At 41.4% G+C, this 25,470-nt stretch overlaps 1 protein-coding gene across 3 annotated transcripts in view; it reads left to right on the forward strand.

The window, feature by feature from the left end:
• PDE4D (phosphodiesterase 4D) overlaps window positions 1-25,470 on the forward strand; it is a 611,966-nt gene that overhangs the window by 71,538 nt on the left and 514,958 nt on the right. For all 3 annotated transcript variants that reach the window (XM_083703504.1, XM_083703503.1, XM_083703505.1), the window contains exon 2: window positions 13,762-13,871. In XM_083703504.1, coding sequence (XP_083559630.1) covers window positions 13,830-13,871 — 42 coding nt within the window. In that variant the 5' untranslated portion in view covers window positions 13,762-13,829. The remainder of the gene's footprint in view (window positions 1-13,761; window positions 13,872-25,470) is intronic.

The following is a 25,470-nucleotide window of genomic DNA, read 5'->3' on the forward strand; positions in this document are numbered from 1 at the left end:
CAATTACATTTTAAATGATTTTTAACTTGCACCAAAGCAGACCATGAAGCATATCAATGAATACAAGTGCAACTCTTTTCATGCCTTAATGGTTCTTGTGGTAGTCTGTGCAAACACTGGAGCTCCAACAATGACCTGTGCCTAATCGTTTTGTGACCACGTAACTGTACCAAAAGGATTCCCTGCGGAACTATTTCCAGGATAAGTTGGTACCCATAATAGGGGCTCCAGAACTGACAATTTGTGATTACATTTTCATTATATGCAACAGTGTCCCTCGCTTTTCAGCTGCAGCCTCTAAGGTAATCATGTATGAATGGCTGTTACACTTCATGTTGCCTTTTTAAATGGCCTTTTAGATTATTCCTTGGGAAAACATGGTTTTGAGTAGTTTATAATTGCATGCCAAACCACACCAGATAGATTCTCTTTTGACTGGAGTAAAACCCTTGCTTTTCATACACGAGCTTGCATCTGTTTATCTCTGTTCAAAGCAGGAATTGAGCAAGATTTGCAGGAAGCAAATAGGAGGGTAGATCAGTAGTATGTCTGCTGGTGCATCTAATGAAGTAAGCATGCAAGAATGTAAGACGAGCACTGCAGGATCAGACCAAAGGGCCACCTGGTCCAGCATTTTGGGAGAATTGCAATAGCTCATTGATAGCAATTCAAACTGTGAGGGGTTTCTGCTACTGCATTAATCAATACTGTAGGTAATGTTTAGTGTCATAGGCCCTTATTTGCATGGCCTTAAGATTTTGCTGTAAAATGTATATGTTGATGCTTTTATTTCTTTTGTTTTCATTTAGCTTTTTATCTTCTCTTTTTAATTTTTTTTATTAAAAAAACCCTTTAAATACTGAGAGCCAGTGTGGTGTAGTGGTTAAGAGCGGTAGTCTCGTAATCTGGGGAACCAGGTTCGCGTCTCTGCTCCTCCACATGCAGCTGCTGGGTGACCTTGGGCCAGTCACACTTCTCTGAAGTCTCTCAGCCCCACTCACCTCACAGAGTGCTTGTTGTGGGGGAGGAGGGGAAAGGAGAACGTTAGCCGCTTTGAGACTCCTTAGGGTAGTGATAAAGTGGGATATCAAATCCAAACTCCTCTTCTCTTCTTCTTTATTCCTGAATAAAATTAAGACAACTTTGATGTTAGCACTAACTCATCTCAAGTAGTCTATGAGTTAAAAAATGGATTTGAATTTATAAGATCCAAGTTTGAAATAGATCTATTAAGCAACAAGGTTAAAATATTGTCAAAAATGTGTAAGTTGCTTTCGGAATGGAATACGAAAGATGAAGAAGTAAAATCTGTAATGATACATTGGGCAATGGATATTGGTTATAATAGAAGAAGATTAGAAGAAGTTAGAAGATTGGGTAAGATTGTGGAAAGATGGAATAAACTTTACCGCATGCAGTTCGCTTAAAGACAATATAATGAAAATGATGGATAGATGGTATTTAACACCAGTGAAATTAGCAAGAATGTATAGAACAAATAATAAATGGTGGAAATGTAAAGAAAAAGAAGGTACCTTTTACCATATGTGGTGGGTTTGTAAGGAGGTGAAGGTCTTCTGGGAAATGATATATAATGAACTTTTAAAAATGTTGAAATATACGTTTATAAAAAAGCCAGAAGTCTTCCTGCTAGGTATGTAGGTAGAGAAATACATAAACAAGATAAAACTTTGTTTCTATATGAAACAACTGCAGCGAGAATGTTATTAGCCCAAAGATGGAAACAAGAAGATTTACCAACGAAAGAAGAGTGGCAGATGAAATTATTGGATTATGCCAAACTGGCAAAACTGATGGGAAAATTCCGGAACCAGCAGGATCAGACTTTTCTGAAAGACTGGAACAAATTTTTGTTATACTTGAAAGACAATTGTAAACAATTAACTTTGCTAGTAGGGTTACAAGAAGTTTTGTAAGGTTAAAACTATCACTTACTATTCATTATAGTTAATTTAGTATTTACACAAGATTTAATGATTTAATAGTAATAAGAAATAGAGGAAAATGCAGTATCCAGAGAATAGGTTTGAAAGCCATCAATCAGGGAGGGGAGAAGTCACAGGCTTGGGGAGCCAAATTATTATATATAAAAGTCTACTATGAGCTAAAGATAATTGTACTTCTCTGTTACATTCATTACCTTTTTTGAAAAAACTTTTACAAAAACCAAAACACAAACCTGAGGGATGCAAGGGTACATTTGCTGTTTTGTTTTCTGTAAAATACAGTTGTGAAAATTCACTGCATGAGTAACTATCTTTAGATATTTTTTGTGTTTTCCACCGCAGAATATGATTGTTCATCAAGTTGATTCCCCTTGACATTAGTTGGGATGCTTCTATATAACCAGAGTAGTTCATTGAACAGCCTTCGCTTCCTGGGTGAATTTCCAGGATAAATGAATTAATAAGTTATGGGTCTGGGCATGGTGCACATGTTACACGTTTTGAATTGTGCATTGTGGGCATGACCTCTGATCCTCTTGTTTGATCCATTCTGTACTCTGTTTACTTGTTTAGCTGCCTATTGATTATCAGGCCACAGTCCTGGTTCTGTGCCTAAAGAGTGATTCCATTGAAATGCTTTCTGACCTTATAATGAGAAAACATGGGAATAAGTTCTATGGCTTATAGTTAGAAAAGATCCAGATAGTCATCATTACAGAAACTACAGCAAGAACCAAAAGAAAGAGAGAATGGGAGAACTCACTATCAATAGGAAACTGCGGGGTAAACAGAAAGGTCTGCAAAGGCACCTTGTTGTCAGTGCTTGCCTGGTCTCCATAGGGAGCTCATTCCACAAAATATAAATCTGCATATACGAATTACATGCAAATCTAGAACCTGTTTTTGCCTCCTTTTTGATTACATGCTTCCTATTTTCTGCGTAAGCAGTCTCCCTAGCTGATAGAGCTGGGCAGCCAGTGGAAACCTAGGGTTTGCTAGGGACTCTACTACACTATTTCAGCAAATACTACAAACTTTCTCCAAGCTGAGCATGTCCCTTTAATGGTTGTTGTCTGATGATTTCCTGGCACCTCTAAAATTTCCAAGGCGGTGCTGAGGTTCCCAGAAATTATGGTAACCTTACTCTTTGCTTTCAGCCTACTTAGATTAAAGAGCTTTCCATTTGTTTGATATATGATTTCTACTCGACAAAGTGTAGGATCTGCAAGCTATAAATATGCCTCAGCAGGCTTGGTCTTTTGTTTGAGCAAAGAGCTTGCTTGCTGCTGTTCCCTGCCCCATGGTGCGGTGCCTTTCCCCAGAACCTTCTTTCCCTAGTTGGCAGGAGCAAAGCCTGACAACCTTATTAAGCAGCTGCGGTCCTCAACATTGTTGCAGCCTGCCACCCTTGCGCTAGTGCCGCATTTTATGCAGAGAAATGAGTTGTTGCTACCAGAAAGCTTCCGAGTCTGGATGAGCAGATCCATTGCAAAAGCAGTTTGCCGAAATAGATCTCAACAACCTCTATAATTCTCATGGAACTTTGCAAGGGAAGCAATGAAATCTGCTGCAGAAGAATGAGCTCTAGAATGAGGAACGAGGTCATCCGAACTTGGGCTCACATGTTTCTGCAGCATTATTTCGGGTATCTGTTAGCTAATCTGTATTAGTATGCAGCTCAGAATTTTGTTTTTTAAAAGGTATTAAATGGTTTATAAGCACTTTAAGTAAGCAAATAAATAATAAAGTGCAAAATACCTCTTAATTCTGCATTGTGTATGAGGGCTTGTTTCCTTTCCCTTTTTTAGGAGGAGGAAACTAATTATGTTTGCTGTCAATTGCTTCCCAATTAGTATGGAAGAGAACCTCCTGAAGCAATGGCCTGAGCTACAAGCTGTGTCAGTAGGGATGATTTTCTTCATTATGTGATGCTGGCAATTGAAATTGAAACTGAAGAATGTTGGGGGCCAGTAAGCCAATTCTGGTAGGGCTGTACGTGTGTTTGCATTTTCACGTGGCTCTCTTATCTGCCAGCTGTATTACTAAGTGCCAAGCTGCAGATGAACCGGTCATGCAATTAGCAATTGTGTGAATGGCTTTTGGCAGGTAAGTGTGTGTGTGTGTGTGTGTGTGTGTGTGTGTGAAGTCCATTCTGGAACAGACCCCTGCATCAGGATAGAGGAGATTTAACTCCTTGCGCCCCAGTGCAATCCCAGTTCAGACCAAGTCTTCTGCACCTGGTGCTGCATTGGAAACAAAGCAGCTACTGGAGTGAATGGGAGTTTCACCCCCAATGCAAATTGCAGATGTGGGAGACCCAAACTAGACTGAGACCACAGAAATGGAGGAGGGTCAAATTCCCTCTTATCCTGCCATGCCAGTGTTGCAATTCTGAACTGCGCCCATGAACCTGCACTTTTAAAATGACAGACTTCTGTGAGTGGGAATGGATCTCCTGGTTATCAAGGGCAATGAGGACAGGTTCCTCATCGATGGCACCTGGTTGGGCGACCCAGTGTCAACATCCACCTTGCCACTGGTGGTAGACCCAAGAGCCCAACTGTCTTCACCAAGGTCCCCAGCCGGTGCAGCTGTATTTTAATGAGCTGAATAGAATGGAAGTTTTTGAGTCCGGGTGTGTGGAGAGCATATGTATGAACTTAACAGTGCTTTTTTAGTTGCTATTTTGTTAATGTTGTTTTATAGATTATAAATGCTGTTTTGATTTGATAATCATATAATATGGCTTTTCCTGTAATGTTTAGCTTATCTTTTGTTAGAAGTGTTTTATAGATTGCAGTTGTTTTACTGATGATTTGATGTGCTATTATGCTATTGTCATTTATTGTTTGTAAGCTGCTTTGGAATTTGTTTCAATGGGGAGCGGCTTAGAAATACAACCAATTGATCAATCAGATTTACACAGTTGCAAAGTCGGCGTATGAATAGCTCCTCATCTTGTTTGGTCCTAAGGCACAGTGGATGAGCAGATGAAAATGCACCACTCAGAAAGTTTCAGAAGAGCTTCATTGCAGTAACTGATATCATTTAATGATGATAAAAGAATGTAACAATGGATGGTGCTAAGCAATTTCCTTCCAACCTGGCTCACTTCTGGTATTAGAGCCATGTTGAAAGAAGATGGCTTAAAGAAGGCTGTTTGCTCCCCTGTCCATATAATGTTCATTTTCATGTAAAAGAACAGACCCACTTTATATTTGAATGGGCCGCACAAGTGATTGTGTCAGGATACCCTCTGCACAGTCTGGCATGTGCAAGTTATCAACTGGGTGCATTGAAGGGGAAGGCATGAAGCAGCTGCCAGAATGCAGAGCAGCAAAGGAAGGCCAAAAGCTGGTGCATAGTTCAGGCGAGATGGATAGTTCCAAAAGGCAGCTTTCCAGAGGAAAGGAAGACACAGGAATCTCTTGGGCAGCTACTGCATCTAGCAGGATGCTCAGGTGGAAGAACTCACTCTGAAGCAACAGTGGCATAATATAATATATTGTCCTCCAGTTCATATTGTCTGGCTCAGCTGCTGGCCCTCTCTGACCATAATGTGGGTGATGCTGTAGAGCAGCAAAGACCTGGTTTCTTAGAGGGTCAGCTTGGAACACCTCGGGGAAAAGGTGGATCTATGGATCTACCATATTTTTGTTGTTGTTGTTTAGTCGTTTAGTTGTGTCTGACTCTTCGTGACCCCATGGACCAGAGCACGCCAGGCACTCCTGTCTTCCACTGCCTCCCACAATTTGGTCAAACTCATGCTGGTAGCTTCGAGAACACTGTCCAACCATCTTGTCCATTTGGAGGCATATCTACCATATACCTCCAAATAAATAAATGAAACACAAATAAAAACAAGCAAATTAAATATACATCCTTTTAGAGCTGTTCTGGTGGCATAGAGAGTAGGACATGCAAGGTATCTACCAGATCCCCTGGTGTGAGACCTTTGGTGCTTAACAGGACGGCTACCCCACCATGTCTAGTCATTTCAGGGTTTTTGGTTTTTTTAAGTAATCATATATTTAATTCTCTTCCATTAAAACTATCGAGGCATAGAGCTGTTCATCTTTCACTGCAACAGCCCTAAAGGTCCATGTATGAACATTCTCTTTTCTTGTTATTGCCCTTTGCCCTACACCCTACTTTCAGTGAAAATGCAACAATCTCTCTACTTGTCTATCTGACTTATTAAAGTGTGTTCAATGTTGGGACCAAAATAAGTCTTCCTTCCTTCCTTCCTTCCTTCCTTCCTTCCTTCCTTCCTTCCTTCCTTCTCCTCTAAGAGTTTTAAAAAATCAGAGAGAAAGAAACCATAAATGCCTTTCAGGATAATATTTTTTAAAGTCTTTTCTCTCCATCCTTTAAAAACATCATTACCTCAATGCTCATACTAGCAGCCCCAGCGAGAAGATGCTTCTCATTACCAGCTCTCTAGATTCCAATAATATGTGCAGTAAAACAGCATGAAATTAAATTTCTTGCTAATTTTGCCAAACTGCTACTGCAGAATAGGGGTAATCTGTAATAAAAATATGTAAATGCGGTATTGGTCTTCAACACAAGCAGCACGCTTGGGCTTCCTGTCTGTTTTGCTCTCTGCCTCCCATTTCATTTAGGTGGGTTGTTTTCCTTGTTAGTAATGCAATCTGCTAACCCTGAGATGAACTGCCAGACACTGGTAACATATTCAAATGCTGGCAAACACATCTATGCAGGTTCTAGATTCAGGTAGGTAGCCGTGTTGGTCTGACGTAGTTGATATATATCCAGTAGCACCTTAGAGACCAACTAAGGTTGTTGTGCTGGAGGAGACTCTTGAGAGTCCCATGGACTGCAAGATGATCAAACCTATACATTCTTAAGGAAATCAGCCCTGAGAGCTCATTGGAAGAACATATCTTGAAGCTGAGGCTCCAATACTTTGGCTATCTCACGAGAAGAAAAGACTCCCTGGAAAAGACCCTGATGTTGGGAAAGACTGAGGGCACAAGGAGAAGGAAACAACAGCGGACAGATGGTTCTTGAAGCTACCAGCATGAGTTTGACCAAACTGCAGGAAGCAGTGTAAGACAGCAGTGCCTGGCATGCTCTGGTCCATGGGGTCATGAAGAATCGGACACGACTAAATGACTAAACAACAACAACAACAGCAACAACAAGTTTGTTCTTGGTATAAGCTTTTGTGTGCATGCACACTTCTTCAGATAGATATCTATGCAGGGATATCTACAGTCCAATCCTGTGATGTGCCACAAGCCCTATGTTGGTTGGGTTTATGGGTCCTTTATGAGGTTAGTGACAACTACTGTAGAGGCTGGTCCCCAGTGAGATTGGTGGTAGGGGAAAAGGCAGGGAGGAAAACCACAGGCGGAGTCAGAGCCAATGATAGGCAGAGCCAACTAATTCTGGATTTGTCCTCAACCTCCTCGGTGCTGAGCTTTGCAAGGGCAGCGTTGAGCTGATGGAGCAAGCTGATAGCCCTGGGAATGGTTGTAAGGAAGGAGGCAGCCAGGCGAGGGCAGAATGAGTTGGTGGGGCAGTGGTCCATTCTTCCAAATGGACCAGCCCACAGTGGGTTTCTATTCCCAGTAACAGGTGAGAAATGACACTTTTTATAAAAGATCGCATTCTAATCCAGGGCTTTCCAAGTTTCACGGAAGCCTATCATATATCAAGTGGTGCTTTCATGTCAATTTGCCATATGCTTTATCAAAACAAGCCAAAACTGATTTATGTGGATCACATTAGTCCATGGTCAAACTGTACAGAGGGATGCAAAATAAAAAGTATTTGTGCTCTTTCTCTCTCTTTCACTCTCTCATACAATTTTTCTAACTGGATAAGTTGGAAAAGAAAATCTAATTGAATACAAAGCAAGCTGTCTTGTTCGCGGTACTGACACAAAGACACAAAATTGTCCGTGACATAGATGGAATAGGACGGTGTTTTTATGTATTTTTTTAGTTGATTATCCCCAATGTTTTGTCTGTGAAGGTGGTGTAGTTATTATATGTTTAATATTGTTTTAGGTTATTATCTTTTAATTTTTTGTATATTTTAATCTGCTGTACGACACATGAGTCTTTGTTCTTTTCTGTTCGTTTTTTGAAAGCAGTGTTTAAGAAGTTTATCAGACTAACCTAATGATGTCATCAAAACAAGGACAGAAAAGCAGGCGCCCCAGTCACTTTCCCAATGGTCACTGCATCTGAAACTTTTCAATGTATAATTAAAGAAATCAAGACAGACACTGATGCTGAACAATCAGACTAGACAGCAGCATCTTCACTTTTTAACACATTGATTAAGCACACACGGGGTCATTCTGAACAAGAAAACTACAAAGAGGTGTGTTTTGTTGTGGTTTTTAGCTTTGATGATGCTTGCTTAAGGGGTCATTTTCTGTTCCTGTTTTGTTTTATGTCTTGGATTCTACAACATGTCTTCTACAACATGTAGGATTGCCACTAAAATGTGACCCAGTGTGGTGTAGAGGTTGCAGTAGCATATATACTGAGGAGATCTTGGATTATTATGGACCCAGCTATACAGCTGTAAATAAAATGTTTTAAATGTGTTGTAAAGTGCAATATGCCTGTTGTCTTTGGCCATAGAGTTTTCTTGGCAGGGATACTGGAATGGCTTGCCGGTTCCTGCTCCACGTGGATCACTTTTGGTCAAAACTCTGCACTATGACCTGTCCATCTTGGGTGGCCATGCACGGCATAGCTCATAGCTTCTCTGAGTTATTCAAGCCCCTTCGCCATGGCAAGGCAGTGATCCATGAAGGGCAGAGAGTCTTGAGAGTCCCATGGACTGCTGGAAGATCAAACCTATCCATTCTGAAGGAAATCAGCCCTGAGTGTTCACTGGAAGGACAGATCCTGAAGCTGAGGCTCCAATACTTTGGTCACCTCATGAGAAGAGAAGACTCCCTGGAAAAGACCCTGATGTTGAGAAAGATGGAGGGTACAAGGAGAAGGGGACAACAGAGGACGAGATGGTTGGACAGTGTTCTCGAAGCTACCAGCATGAGTTTGACCAAACTGCTGGAGGCAGTGGAAGACAGGAGTGCCTGGTGTACTCCATGGGGTCATGAAGAGTCAGACATGATGACTAAACAACAACAACAACAAAGTGCAATATGCAAATGTGACACCAGATGGCGAGAGTGAGCTATGCCAAATTCAATGTATTCAATGTATATAATAATAATAATAATAATAATAATAATAATAATATCTTACAAAGTTAAGTCAATATTATTACTCTCATATTACTAAGGCTAAAAGAGAGAGGTGTTTGCTTAAGGCTGCTAAATGAGTCAATCACAGTGGTGAAATTTGAAGCAGAGACTTGCTGATTCATCGCTCAGAGTCTTAGCAGCTATGTTACACCAGCTCCTTATATATTTAATTATCTTTGAATTATATACATTATTATTTGCCTAAAATTTCAGCTTTTTCTCTCTTGTGACTAAACACTTTGTATGCCAGCAAGGCAGCGTCAATAAAGTAACGCGAAACTGGCTTCCAGTGTGTTGTGTGCTTAGTTTTTGCAATTTGTACAGTGGACGTCTCTCATGATGTTAAGGCACTTGGGCAGAATGTAATATTTAGGGCAGTTCCATTCCTTGATCCAGACCAGGATTCCAGAACATTCTGTGCTAAGCATAGACTACTCCTCCCAGGACTTACAACTAGGCAGATGGGTGAAAGGGAATTCTGGCAGGAAAAAAACCTGCCTGCATATCGCTGTAAGCAAGGAAGGAGCTGCTACCTAAGAAGCATCTTATGAGCTCCAAGTTCTCATTCCTAAAGAGTCCCAGGCCTCTGAACACAAAAGGGGATTAGCATTAAACCATAAAACCAAGAATGAGGTTTGTTTTTCTAATGACGGATCTTGAAGATAGCAGCCGATAAGGAATTGGCAGATAAGCATTTTATCAGTTAATGCTAAAAGCAAGCAGGAATGCTGTGTGGTTTTTAATGAAACTTGTATTTATGTGGATGTTGCAAGCTGAGTCAAAATGTGGGAAACTGTTCAAGTAAACAAGTGGCACTCATTAACCTTAGGGTTTTGCTGAAACGCCTATAAACCTTGTTGCAATCCTATTTACAGCTGACTTCTGAATAATGAAATATAAGAGAGCCTTGGCAAATGGGGAGGCACATTTGAAGCTGACAGCTAGGGAGCTCACTGGACCCAAAGCACAGATGTACAGGGTAGCTTCAGTCAAGGGCTGCTCAATATGTTTTTGCACCTGAGGTCCCAGAGTGTTGGCAAATCTTTGATTTAGCCTGACTCTCCTTTGTTAGCTAGATTCATGTTTTGTACAGCTGGCCATGTAGGTGTGACCTGCATTTCTATTTCTAGACAGCAACATTTTTGTAAAAAAAACAACAACAACCTACTACTGGTCATTAAATGAGCTTATTCAAATATCCAAGTATCCAAAAGAGCCTAGAGAGATTTTCAGTCAGCACAACACAAAACCAGTCTGCAAAAATTGTAGCACGTTCCACACCCCCTCTGTTTCAAACTATGTATTACTGCCATTCAGTTGTAATAATGTGTATTTTCTAAGTTACAATCTGTTTTATTTTAGCTGTAATAAAATAAGAAGATTAGCCACGCAACTCGGAGATTGTAAAACACATGTTGAAACTGAATTATATCTCCTGTGCAATCAATATGCACTGCCGTGCTAACATGTGGCCTTTTGGCCCCCTCCCCCAGAAGCCATCAGTAACATTTGTACAAAGAATGAAGACCCATTATTTTGTGTGTGTGTGCCATTCAGTTGTCAAACAAACTTTACCCTAAAGGAAGATGATAAAAGCACCCCCACCTCGCTTAATCTGTCTTCAGTCTGGTCTCCCTTTCTATAATGAGCAACCAATTTCATGCTTAGTTTCTGAAGCATGCAAACAGCTGGTTTCCGTCATGACCGTTTTCAATTGTTGCGACACTGTGTGTGTTTTTTAAAGATCATGAACTCCCTTTCCCTATGGAGAGAGGCATAATTTAAATGCATAATGCTTGCCGTTTATTTTCAATAATATAAACTATACGACAACTTTGGCATAGAAATGGTGTTGCCTTTATAGTCCCTCAGCTTGGATTAGCAGTTTGACCTTGACTATCATCGGACTGTGACAAGAATATAAAGCAGGAGATATCTCTGGAGCAAACACTTTGAAGAACCTGCCTAGAATAGCATATTTTCTAGTGATGCACTTCATTAGGGGGATGGGGGTAGGAAATATATCCTGGCAAACAAGGCCAGGATGTTTTCTTTCCTCCTGCTTTTGCTTTTAGATTTGAGACGACAAAAGTGTACTCGAATGTGACATGTGGAATTGGAGCACCTTTCAGACTTTTTCTTCTGTTTACAACAAATAAATCTGGTTTTATTGACTAAGCAGTTTGCTTGTAGCCCTGCTCACTTTTTACTTAACATAATTCAGAGCTGGATTTGGATGTTAGTTCCTGCTGCCGGCTATTAATGGGCTGTAATAACAATATGAGTGAGCCCTCATCATTGCTAGAATCTGCAATGGCGTTCGCGTGAGGCAGATCCATTTCTTCCTTTAATAACTTGCTAACTGTATGTTGCGTATGACCAAGACTTTTTCACTTGTAATTTTTATTGGTGTGTAGAACGCTATGATCCTCTCCACCCCTTGCAGCTTGTTCCTGATGTGCTAGAGAAATCAGATGCCTGTAAATGGCATTTCCAGCTGAGATTTAAAGAAAGCATATATCAGATCCTGCCAAACCCAACACTAGTCAATGGATGACTCAGGCAACGCATGTCGAGCAATTTGGAGCAAGTGGTTCTCTCCATGCCAGTTGCTGCAGAAGAGCTGTGCTTTAAGATTAACAATGTGAAACGACATCCAGCATCTAACCTTAAATGGCAGGCATAAGATGTGGGTGAATTATTCAGCAATGCACAAATAATCTGCCATTCTTGATTGCTGTGTACCTTTTAAAATAATTGAGATGTTGGTCTTCAGTGTGCCTTTGGCCCAGACTCACTGGACTGCTCATAGGCTAAACTGAGCCAACCAGAATGCATTCACTTTGCTTTTGAAGGGGGGATAGTTGGCTATCTGGTTTTTGTGCAGCTTTCATGGTCTACAGATATCTATGAATTCATCCCAGGTTTTTTATTTTTTTAAAGAAGGATGCATCATATTCACATACCTGTGAACATGTCCAGGTAATCCTGGCAATTCCACAGTGCATCAGGTTTTGTGTGAACATGCTGGGACATGCATTTACCGAATATTGACCCCATCTGCATGGTAGAGGAGCCGGTTGTTCCCCTCTCCCACAGTGTATATTTAAAGAAATGCAGGATGTATAATTTCTATTGAAGGCTGGTTCATTAGGACAGTGCCCCACCAAACTCAATCTGTCCTCAGCCAGACCCCCACCTGCCTGCCTTCTTACTTGAATCCAGTCCAGGTGATGCCCTGCCTGTCAGCTTCATTCTCCTTAGTCTCAGTGTTGCCCTTGTAAAACTCAGTAAGAAGGAGGATGGGGACAAAACTACAATTAGTTGGCTCTGCCTGCCATTAGCTCTGGCTCCAACAGCTGTTGGGATCCCTGTCTTTTGCCTGTCATGGACTGGTTGGATGCAGAGGAATGGTGGGAGGAACCAGCTGAGGAATTATCAAGGGAAGAAGGCTCAGAGCCCAGGGATTGGTGGTGGGACAATGATGAGTGGTCAGAGGCAGAAGACTGGGAAGAGGAGGTGTCAGAAGCTGAAGGGGTAACAGGGCTTAGTGAGCTGGGAGAGTCTGTGCCAGAGAGAAGTCCAGAATCAGAGGGAGAAGCTTAAGCAGGACAGGAGAGAGGCCAAGAGACACAGATGAATCAGGCTTGTGAAGAGGCAGGGTTGACTATCCCCCCTGCTGCAACAAACTCCTTTCCCCCTCATCTCCCAGAACCAGAAGAGGCATGAAGTGGGAGGAACAAAGATAGAAATGCAGGCACAGTCTCCAATTGCTTGGGGGTGAGGAATCTGCAAGGGAGGAGACTTAGCTGGCTGTGGGGAGACGGGGACTTTTATTCTTGGCAACTGCTTCTTGGGGGCAAGACCTGAGTTGTTGTGTTCATTAGGCCTGAAACTCCTGTGCAGATCCTGTTTTATTAACAGTCAACTCCAGTTTGCTTGTGTGATTTAGTGCTGGCTTGCTCCTGTCACTGCCCCACCTGTTCTAATGGGCATCAGCCACTGATGACAATTTCTTCATTTCTGTACCACTGTTCAATCCAAATTTCCCACCCACCAAGTGGTGAACGGCATATAAATACAAAATATACAATAGAGTGCAATAATATGCCACAAGCATATAAAGTAATGTGATATAAGAGAGCAGGATATGGTAGCTCTATGTATCTATGAGACAATTGGTTATCTACAAAATTATGGAATATTGTGAAGTCTTTTCACATACTGCATTAGATAAAAAATAAGCCCACAACTGTAGTTGGGAGTGAAGTTCTGAAGAGAGAGGGAAATGTGAAATTGTCCAAACAAATCTAGGGTAAAGAATACTGTCTAGATTTTTTAGTGATGTATCCACACTTATCAATGTTGAAAGCACCAATGACGTTTATTTGCCATGTGTCTGTTGTCTGTGTGTGGAGATCCTTGCATTCCGAAGGACCTATGGATTGTTGCTCCACCATTGCTTTTGTGTTCTAAGAGAGCACAGCATAATTTTGGGTTGTGTGAAATAACAACAGAATATTTCTCTTCCGTCCGCAGGACTTTGAATGGGCAGGAGACGGAACATCTGCAGATAAAGCCCATTCAGGATCAGCAAGTGCAGCAACATGAGCAAGAACTCAAATACTTTATACGTCAGGAGTAAAAGTGTAAGTGGTTCTGTAATAATATCTTCTTTATGAATTAATTCAGCTGATTGTGGTTTGAAATAACTTGTGAAAACTCTGTCATGAACAGGATGTCTACAAATCAAACTAAAATAATTTCTTTTGGTTGTTTGTTCTCTTTCACTGTTTTGTGTACTTCCATTTCTTTTTTTCCTGTACAGAAAATAATTTCCGGGGGAGGGGGGGAACCCTCCTATTGATTTATGGAGTGGGATTCAACTAATGAGTCCTGTCAGTGCAAGCTCTGAGCAAGGACTTCCACTTGCACAATGTAGCTTCCCCCCATGACCACTACGTCCCCTGACATTTGGCTTGGGGTTGGGGTTGGAAGGACCCCTGGAATAGCATGCAGCAGGGTGGAGAAGGGTGGGGATTGTTCCACCTGGCAAGCCAAAACGCTTGTCCTGATGGAACAATAACCTTAGCATGTTGTTGAATTCTTCCTATGGCACTTAGGCTGAAATCTTAAACTCACTTATTTGGGAGTATGTCCCAATGAGCTCAGTGTGACTTCTGAATTGGATAAGATTGTCCTGTTAATTCCTTGGCATTTTTTCTTGGTCTATACTGAAGCATGTGTGCGGAATGCCTGCAACAAGAATATAGTTTATAGAGGCAATAAAAAGTTTATCGAGACATTCATATGCAAGAAGCATATATACAAACACCTTCTACAGTGGTACCCAACATGGTGCCTTCCCGATATTATGGACTACCAATCCTGACATCCTTGATGGTTGTATTATTTTAATGGGCCACACATAGTTCAACATCTTACCATTTGGCAAAATATTTCATTACACTTTTGAGATACTGCAAAAGGTATTATCCACACCCTTAGACAACCAGACAGCCAGAGAATCCCAAACACTTAATCTGCATGCATGGGGTTTCCATTCCATTTCAAATGTCACTGTTACAACAATTATTTTGCTGTGAGAGCAGGACCTTGAAATGTAAAGTAAATGAATGCCTTTAGCTAATTATGGGAGATCAAAGTCAGGATTATTACTCTGATGAGAGGAGAAAATGATTTTGTTTAAATAATAATTAAAAAAACCCACCTTCGCAGTCATGTTCTTTATTGACTCAAAGGTGTTGCCGCAATTCTAGGATTTCAGCTTCATCTGTAGCCCTTCTCTGATTTCATGGGCCTCACAATGTCACTGTGCAGGCATTATTCTCTGCATAAGAGATCTCTGCAGGTGTGTGTTCTGACTCTCAAATTGCCAGGGTTATGCACATCAAAACCAAAGTGAAGCCATTGGTTCTGGTTTCCCTGTTCTTTTGCTTGTGTTCTTTTCATATAAAGGCAACCATGAAAGGTGCTTTAGAGCTTTGCTTCTACTCTCTGTAGCTCTGCAGAATTATGCAAAAATGCTACCATGCTGTTCACTTAGAAGAGAGTGTTTGAAAATGTACCTGGTATATTTTTTTTAAAGAGAAAGAAAAACATAGTGCCTGGTATTGATATGGGGTTGCAGCCAATGCTGATCTTACTCAGAGTAAACTCATTGAAATTAATGGACACAAGTAACTTAGGTCCATTCATTTCAGTGGGTCTACCTTGAGTAGAACTTGCAGTGGGTGCAACCCATGGCTTCAAATCCCAGCCAACCTGATGCCCTCCAGATGTTTTTGTGCTGGCTGGGGTTGGTGTGAGTTGTGCTCATAAATAACTGGAGATCACTGGGTTGGTGAACGGTCATATGAAAACACCAGGCTGTGGGGCAATTTTCTTCAGCATGTTATCAAGGAAGAGAACTCCGCAAGGGAGGGGACTGCTCTTTTTTGGCAGCAAACTCATGCTTCTTATAACACGTAGTTCTGCTCTGAAGCAAGAACGGCGATCAATTTGTCATGCCTATGTAAACCCTGCATTGGCCAAAATGCTCATTTTCCTTATAAATCACTTTGCCCTTTCTCTTTCCCTGGCACTTTAATGTAAATAGCAAGACAGAAGCTCAACTGCTTCTGAGCGCCATGTATGAAAATGTTCCATTTGATCTTGGATGGTGCCTTGAGACAGAGAGGTGGGTGTAACTCCTTAGGTATTGTTGGGCTTGAAAAACTAAGGGGAGAGCAGGAAAAGGAAGAACAGAAGTCCTGAGTTCCATAGTTCATGTACTGTGCATATTATATTTCCCATTTCTGTGAGACTAAAAATGAGATTTAACTTGGCTTTCTCTCCTATCCTTCCATCTGCTAATTTTTGCTAATCTGTCTCCTGTCTTTCTTTCTCTCTTTTCCCCCTTCAAATTATAGCTTTATTGCTTAAAAAACCATTTCCTTATTAAATTTCTGGCATGATTTCAGCATGGTATAGATTTCTGTGAGATATTATAATTCGAACTAGCAGGGATGGTTTTACAAAGGAGGCAATGCCGAACCTGTCCCAGGTTTGGATTTCCTCCTTTCATTGTGGGCTTTGAAGGAGTGAAGAGTTAGACCAGGAGAGGGACAAAGAGGCTGTAGTCTTCCAGAAGTTGTTGGACTTCAATTCCCAGCAGCCCTGGACAACATAGCCAATGGCCAGGGATAATGGGAGTCCTGTATCTGGAAGACATCACAGAAGCTACTGCAGCATTACTCCTTCCCATGCTGCTGGGATAAATGAGGAGTCATGTTTCCTGAAACTGGAGCAGTGCTGGTGAAGGTAGTGTGTGGCTCTACCCACATGGCCTGAAGCCCATAATGTGATTCTGTTGATGTGTGGAGGAACTGTACTTTACTGGTTTCCATGCCATGGAGGCCCGAAGGATGATAACTACAAGAAAGTTGGCCATTTTCTTTTCTTTATGCCTTCTGTCCTGGGTACAGAAACGTGAGGTAAATATGGATATGGCTCACTTGTGTGAAACAGCTTATTTGGTGGAGTGGAAATGTAAAATTGGTTAATATATATGTGAAGGAGTGGGGAGGGAACCAGCAGTGGAAAAACCGAACAGTAACTTAAATGGCATAATGTTGCAAACTTAGCAGATTAAGTAGAAGCTGCTGCAAAGACAGAAAGAGACAGGGTGGTTTTGTTAACTGCCAGGTGATTGATTACAAGATACGATGCCGAAAAATCAAAAAGGTGCTCAACGTGAAAGCAGAACAGATGTGTGCAGAATGTTCAAAAATTGCTGAAGAAATCCAAGCAGCACCTGGATCTTTTCTCTCCCTCCATCTCATCTTCCTGAGCCAGAGTTCATATTCTGGTTCCCTGTTGACTGGGTTTATTCCTTTTAAAATTTTATTTATTAAATTTATATCATGTTCATGGTAGCAGACACAAAGGTGGCAAAACTTTGAATTAAAAATAAAATAAAACATTCAGAAGCATATAGGATATGTACTCTGCTAGCTAATCATGTCAAGGTTTCCAGGAACTGTATCTTTCAGCCATAAATACCTAGGTGAATGTGAGGGACTGAGAAGACACAACTGCGCAGCAACACCATCAGGGATTTCCCAACAAATTGTAGGGCTCAAGATGGTTGCTACTGAAAAGAGTGCTCTTTCAGGTACTTGGGTCGCAACCCAAGTCATTTAGGGCTTTGCACAGCACTACACACAGTGGGTATTGGGCCTGGTAGCTCACTGGCAGGCAGCCGGTACAACCCTTTCATGGCCGATAGATAATACATGGTCCCATTGGGTTGTCCCACTTACCAACCTGACAGCTTCATTCTGCACAAGCTGCAGCATCTGTACCATCTTCAAGGGCAACCCCACATAGAGTGCATTACAGTAGTCCAGGTTGGAGGTCATGGACAACTGAGGCCACATTATCTTGGTCTAGGGATGGCTGGTGAACCAGCCTAAATTGGATCGAAGCACTCCTATCCACAGAAGCCTCAGCAACAATCTGGAACCCAGGAGTAATCCCAGAGTATGGACCTGTCCATTCGGGGAGAGTCCAGCCCTTCTCAAATCATGAGGAAATATAAGGTCAGGAACGAGAAGAGAAGGTAAGGCTAAAAATACTATGTAGCCTGGAACTTGCAAGAGACTTGGCATAAGAACATGAGAATCACCTGCTGGACCAAGCCAATGGCTCATCTAGTCCAGCATACTTTTCTCACAGTGGCCAACCAGATACCTATGGGAAACAACAAGAACTGGACAGAACTGGGGGAACATTTGGGATATTCAGGTTTGACAAGCTTATGGATACAAAATTGGAGTTTTTACTCCTGGATATAAAAACCTGGATAGAAGAAATGGGCCCTTATTTGATAGACTCCTTCTACGATTGGACATCCGTAATTAAAGACTGGCAAAGAACCGGAGGGATATAGTGTAATGTGGGAACTCCAGGAAGATATTAGAAGTGGAGGGATAGGTGAAACGCAAAGGGGAAAGAGGGGAGGGAAAATTGGAATCCAAAGGCTGTAAAATTATTATTTACATTTATCTTATTTTCATCTGTATTATGTTCGAAAGGGGGAAACCCGTGGAAGGGTATAGATCGATCTTAGGGGACGAGAATTTGGATAAATTGGGTTATTGACGAAGAGTGTAATTTGGGGATAAGAATTTGTTGAATTTAATTGCTTATTTGGAAGATTTGGAACACAAGAGGGGGTAGGGAGGGGAAGTCCTAGTTATTGGCAATAGATTGGATTTAATTTGTTTTGATTTGTTCTAATTTGGAAAACCTTAATAAAAATTATTATTAAAAAAAAAAAAGGAAACCCACAAGCAGCACTCTCCCCTCTTGTGGTTTCCAGCAACTGGTATCTAGAAGCATTACTGTGGAGGCAGAGCATAGCCATCATGGCTAGTAGCATACAAGAGATATGGTACCCAGAGGAAAAAAGGAACATCAGAAGCGGGAATGCACACAGACAGTACACCAGGGTCAGGAACTCATGAAGGTGCAGGAATGCAAGAGGCACAGGGCACATGAAGAGACTAGCCACAGCCAGGAACATGAAATAATAGCAGAGATGAGTGAAATATAAGGACTTCAGGAATAAGAGACGGGGGGAATAATTCCTGTCGCTCAGGCAACTGAACAACCTGCAGCATTGATATATGGGGCAGTCACTCCCAGTTAGGCTTACAGCTGTGCCAGAATGTCTGAAAAATTCCTTTTTGGCCATTCAATGAGTGGGCAGGTGCAGAACAAATCTCTCCTGAAAAATCATAGGGGATGGGAGAAATTTATCTGAAATGTTTGGAAGAGATTGCTGTTTACCTTGCTTAACTTTACAAAATGGCTAAGCCGTTTCCATTTTCTCCAGCTTTTCTACCTTACTAATGCCACTCACTGCAGTAGAAGGCTCTCTCTCTCTCTCTCTCTCTCTCTCTCTCTCTCTCTCCCGTTTTGTGCCATCTGCACTGCCTGGAATGACTTGGGAGCAACTCCACATTGCACCACATGGCTTCTGAGGCATTCTGGGAAGTGTGGCTGTTGGGAAACAATGTGAGGCTTCCCCCCACCCCTGTCCCTGGCCACACATCCTGGTGAAACCCAGCAGAGGAAGCTGCAACTCTTTAAGAAACCTTGGCAGAAATTTTTGCCACCCAAAAGCAGCAGAAAGTGGAGAATTCTAGCCTTATCTAGGATTCCTAAAGGCCAATGAGACTAAATGACACTATGCTGCTTTCAAAGCAATCACTAGAAGAGGACTCTCTTCATGTAAGGTCCATGTATCTGGGAAGCTCAGTGGCCTTGGCTGCAGCAAAAACTTTGAATCCTATTTTTCCAGCTTAGTTTCTCCTTAGTGGCATTTCTACTCATCTCTTCATTATTTCATTTATGTCTTAATTCAGGGCGCTTTCAGATGTGGAAATTATTGCATTAGTTTTCCTGCTTATAATGCAAGGGCTTCTACCACAGTTTCTAACATTCCTCGTACACTGCATTACCACTTGCGCAATGGAAATGCAGCTTTTTGATCAATATAGCATCATGTCACACTAAATTTCATTCACATCTGTGGATGGGTTTGACACAACAGCACACGTCACTGGTCATGTCCTCAAAACTACCATCATTTCTGCACATATGCACTTCTCTTCTCCTATGATTCACCCAGGAAAACTCCAGAAACAACTGTATGCTGGGATATCACCTTAATTTCATCCTATGATTTTCCTGACTAGCAGTGCTGCAAGTTCAATAAACTTGTGTCTGAGTACCTCTTGGCATAAACAAGTGTCAGATATGCAGACTGCAAGCAGATTCTGGAGCTGGAGAAAACACTGAAGCAGTGAGATAGTCTTGCATTACAAACTGAACCTTCTAAATGTATTCACAAACATCATTTCAACAAAACTCCCAGTGGTGTTTGGTTAAGATTAGGAGATAGTTGGAGGAAGAGACATAGAATGCATATCTTCAGCGATGTGGTAGCGTAGAGGAAATGGATGTGAAGAGGAGTAGGCAGGAATGAATTGGGTGCCTAGAGACCTGCACATGCCACGTAATCACATGCCACGTAATTTGATATCTACGTCCTTACAGGAGATCGATCCCATCAGCCTCTGTCAATCTATGGGTGGTGACATCATCCCAAAGGAAGGAGTAAGGATGCTTCAGGGTTCCTGGATGCAGCCTGTATTACCACTGTTTGGTATATTATGACAGAAGCATTTGTCTCACCCTGTTTCCTCTGTGATAGTGGACTCACTGGGAAAATAAGAGGGCAAAACATTTAGAGGCAAGAATAACTAGGCTATTCTGCCATGTTAAAAAGGATGCACCTCTGCAAAGGATGCAATACAAGGCATTCCAATAGGGGAAAACAGGGAAGAATTATTGTGCATACCTCAGACACTTTTTTATTTTTAATTTGACATCTGTGCCGTTTTGTGTTCCTGAAAAATTGTATATATATGAATGGTTCACATAGCCTCTGCCCCATTCATGTGAGTAGGCCTGGTACATTTTTGAAATACATCATGCATAGGTAAATGTTACTATGCACTAGGGAGATATTTGACTATGAATGCTAGAGAAAAATGACCACAGAAATGGCTGCTGGTTATATCCATTATAGAGACTGGCTCACACTTCAGTTTCCTCCTGTGATTGTTGTCAGATGAGTTCACAAAGGCTGCTCACCTTACATGTGGGCCATTTCTCATTGCATGTCCACTGTCAAGTTTATTAAATGCCGGGGAGGGGGGAGCCAGAATACACACAAAGAAATTTATGCTGGAATTCATTTAGTATGGCAGTATATTGCCAGGCTGAACCACAAGTTTGGGACAAACTTTTTTTTGGTTCCAAAAAAGTGTTTTAGAGGTCTCCAAGGTGTTTTGCAACCCAGTTTGCTTCTTTCATGCCTGTATACTACTTTAGCAACAATAAAAATTGGGTTTCCTAGTAATACAGTTGCCATTACATAGCTGATCAAATTTAGCTGTAGCGAACAGCAAGCAAAAGCTCATGCAACCTTTTAAACATACATACATATATTACTAGGTATGATTTTAACATAAATTCCCACTCAAGTGAGAGCTGATATCTGGCAAAATGCTCTGTGGAAAGCAAGGTAGTTAAGTGAGGAAGTTAGAACCAACATGCTGAGTTAAAAGGGACTTCAGGAAAAGTTCCAGAAAGTTACCACTTTGCAGAGAATGGCTGCTGGGTATCTGGGGTCATGTGCTCCTGGTGCCAGTGAACATGCTCCCACAGGAAGCTGTTAAATGGGAACCAACTGGTGTGAAAAAATGAGGGCGTACTGGGGAAATGCTGGAAGAAAGGAGCACTTCCTCAGAGAGAGAGAACAATCAGTCTCAACACTATGGAGCAGATGGCAGTGGCAGCAGCAAATGTCATGGAGGAATCAAGAGACTGGTGCCTGCCCTGCATGCTCATGTTGGCCCGAGAAAGAAGTATCAGGATGGAATTGAAGAGTGTGCATTCATATGCATATTGGTTTTCATTTGTTTTACACTGAAAACAAATGAGAAAAACAAAACAAAAAAAGGAACATGGGAAATAAATGTAATTAAACTTTTACATTTGTTTTCAGCTAGCTGGCATTGCAGACACACTGCAGAGGGGAGACAGCTTCATGCAGGACTCTGTCTTGGATAGTGCATGAGAATAAACCTCAGGTTTTGCTTCAGCAGGAGTTACTCTCAAACTGAGCCTTGTTTATGAGCTGTACCTAGCCCTGCTTAGGGCTTATCCACGCTTCCTTCCCTCTGCCCTTTCCAGGCACAGTCTGTGATTTAAAGCTCATACTCGCCAACATTTTTCTGATGGAAATAGGGATGTCCTAAGGAAAAGCGGGACATTCTGGGATTAAATCAGAAACCAGGATGGCTTCTGTAAATCCAGGACTGTCCCTGGAAAATAGGGACACGGAGGGTCTGAAAGCTCATATCCAAATTTCATTTTCTTTTGCTCCAGAGATTTTCCTGTGAAAACCCGCTCTCTAAAGTTCAATCAGAGCAAATGTCAATGCACAGAAAACCCGAATAGATGTTTGCTCCAGTTCAGCTTCAAAGAGTGCATTTCTGTTAGGGAAGTTTGGGGCAAAGAAAACAAAACAAGACAACGCGCTCGGACATGAACCGTTGCCTGGAAAAAGTGAGACAAAAGGTAAAGTGGATGAGCGCTGAGAGTTGCTTCTTCATATAAAGGGGCCCAGTCTTCTCAAGGAAACGCTTACTCCAACAGAGTGGGTCAGACTGTGGTTCCACTGGAGATTCTCAAGTGTAGTTTAGAGGAGAGCAACACAATATCCCCAAACCAGAGGAGCACTGGCACCTTAGGCTCTTCCTGTGGATGTGTTTCTGGTAGGCTGAGTGCTTCTGGGATTTGCTCTGAGGACAATTTCTTTTCCCACTCTGAATCCGCAGCATCGGCCCCTGAAGAACTGAAGTCTGACTCCAGGGTCATGCCTAGGACACAAAGTAGAGTTCATAGGAAGGCCATAAAGAAGAGAGAGAGTGAGCAAAACAATACAACATATATCATAGTGGGGAAGACTGCAGCTAGGTGACCTGCATGCCTGCTTGGTCTTCTATTGATCTGCTACTTGTTGATGGGCAACTTCCCTCCTCTCCCTCTCTTTATTGTTGAACTGGAATTGGGCAGGATAGCCATTCAAATAGAGGAATCTTTATTTCTCCTGGGTATGGTTGGCCAATTGGTGCCAAAGAAGGACAGAACTTTTTTTATGTACGCAACTACAGCAGCAAGAATACTCATCGCGAAGTATTGGAAGACACAAGATTTACCCACCCAGGAAAAATGGCAGATGAAGTTGATGGACTATATGGAACTGGCGGAAATGACTGGCAGAATCCGAGACCAGGGAGAAGAATCGGTGGAAGAAGACTGGAAAAAATTTAAAGACTATTTACAGAAATACTGTAAAATTAATGAATGTTAGAAAAATGTTGGAATGAAGTTATATGGCTTTAGCAGAAATGTTATAAGGAATTAAGTACAAATAGATTATTAATGTATTGAAGGGAAAAAATAAGGTTAGAACATGTTAAGATAAATTACAGGACAGAAAACAGAGGAAGATGGAAAGGAATTGCAGAAACAGTTAATTGAAGTGGAATACAAAAAGGGAGGTGTGAGGAGGTCGTTGAAACAAGTGAATGAAAGATAAGATATTGAAATTATTGGATGTGTTTTAAATTGTTTTTGTTTTGTTTTGTTAATTCAATGTTTTAGTGTTAGTGTTATGTAGTGTTAGTGTCTTTGTTTTTGTATTGTATTGTAGTTTTGTTTAATTCTTTTTCTTTCTTTTGTAGTCTCTAAACTGTTAATAAATATATATATATATATTTTAAAAAACCAAATAGAGGAATCTTTCAAACACAGAACTAGCAAACAGAGGACTGCCCACTGTAAAGTAGGGCATATGGCCACCCTACACAAAACCCATCACTGTAATAGATCCTAGGGGTTACAAAAGAATGAGTCAATGTGACGAGGGCAATTCTTTTGAACACGAAGCAGAGCCTAGATAATAAATGCAGTAAGATACACCCCTGACATCGCTACTCTTCTGTTTGTCAGTATCATTGAGAGAGATGGAATGAAAGTGATCCAGATATACTCATGTCTGAGTACAACTGAGCAAATTTATCAGCAAAGAATCATGCAAAGCTATAATAAGGAGCTGAGGGTGCATCTTCATGGCCTAATAAACACAAACTGTTCAGAAGAGCCTGGAACAAGGTGACTCGAAGTGAACAACAACAACATGCTGCCACCAACACCATGGAAGATGCATGCTCTGTCCCATTTGCAAAAGTCATCTTCTTCTACTGGTAGAGACCCATGAGACCAAAACTAAAGATGGCAGGAGTGATGTGGGGAGATTTTCTTGATCCCCTTGATTATGAGCTCATGTGCCTTGACCAGGTGGTGTTCTGACCATAATAATGGCCTTTTCTCAATGCCTCCAATCTCCAATTTTCGAGTGCAAAATGGTATTCAAAATGGTTGACAATGACAGGTGCATATTGTAATTTATAGTCTACTCATGTTCATCTTTTTGCGTGTATGTCATCTAAAACAAGGACTTTTTCACAGCATGGACTCCAGCTTGTTCACTTTTCTGTGATCTGGAATTCTATTGTGATCAGGAATTCTATTGTGTTTTTCCCCCAGCCCCAGAGAAACGCATCAAGTCTTCTGCTGTGGTTTATGATTCAGGGGCACACAGGTGGCTGCTGGTTGTCTGGGTCTTTCAAAATATTGAAACCATTAAATAATGTATGCAAACATCCTCCAGTGGCTAATGGGAGGCTTTTATAATTTGCATGTGCACTGCAGATAATGTAGAAATATTTTAACCTAACCACCAGTCCTATGTAGACAGCCAAGCCTTACCATATTCATTTTAGTGATTTTAGGTGTGCCCAGCACCACATCAGACTGAACAGATATGTTGATGCTGAACTGAAAATGTAGGTAGATTCCATAAAGTAACATTTACTGGGAAGTGGGGGGGAAATGTATGACTGTTTCCTAAGCAGAGGCACTGTTCTTAAAGCTCCTTTATTGCTTCAGTGGGTTTAAGTATGATGTGAATAACAACTGGGCAGCATATGTATTAAACTGGGCAAAACCATGAAATGCGCCGAATTGCAGGCTCTGTCCTTGAACTCCTGGCCCATTCTATTGTTGTTTTTGTGTCAAATAACACATATGCCACCTTCCTTTTCCTGGGTGCTTTTGAGCAGAACGTGCGCTTTCATACCAAGTGATGCATAACAGCAAGGTGCGAGGATGAGTACAAGGATGTGTGCTGAATTGTAGCATGCAGAGCATGTAGTGCTTTCTTATTTATTTTTGTCTACTACCATAATAAATCTACTTTGCAAATATTAGGTTTGAATGTATTAATTGATGTATGCCTGTTGTGTTTTATGAGTGGGTGACTGTAGATATAAAATCATCAAAAAACATGGCTCAAAAAAGTGCTGGGCAGGGCCTTAACATCTCTGTAATCTTCCCAAGGAGAAATAGGTCTCTATTTTCAGGGAGGCTCAAGGGAGTAAAAGTGTTCAATGCATACTCCCCTTTACTAGTACTTTAGGTAGACAGCAGTGGGGATTTTCCTTTCCAGCAAGGCCTTCTTTTTCCTAGGAACAAGTGACACAA

This window comes from Podarcis gaigeae (genome assembly GCF_964106915.1).
Source record: "Podarcis gaigeae genome assembly, chromosome: 11".
NCBI lineage: Eukaryota > Metazoa > Chordata > Lepidosauria > Squamata > Lacertidae > Podarcis > Podarcis gaigeae.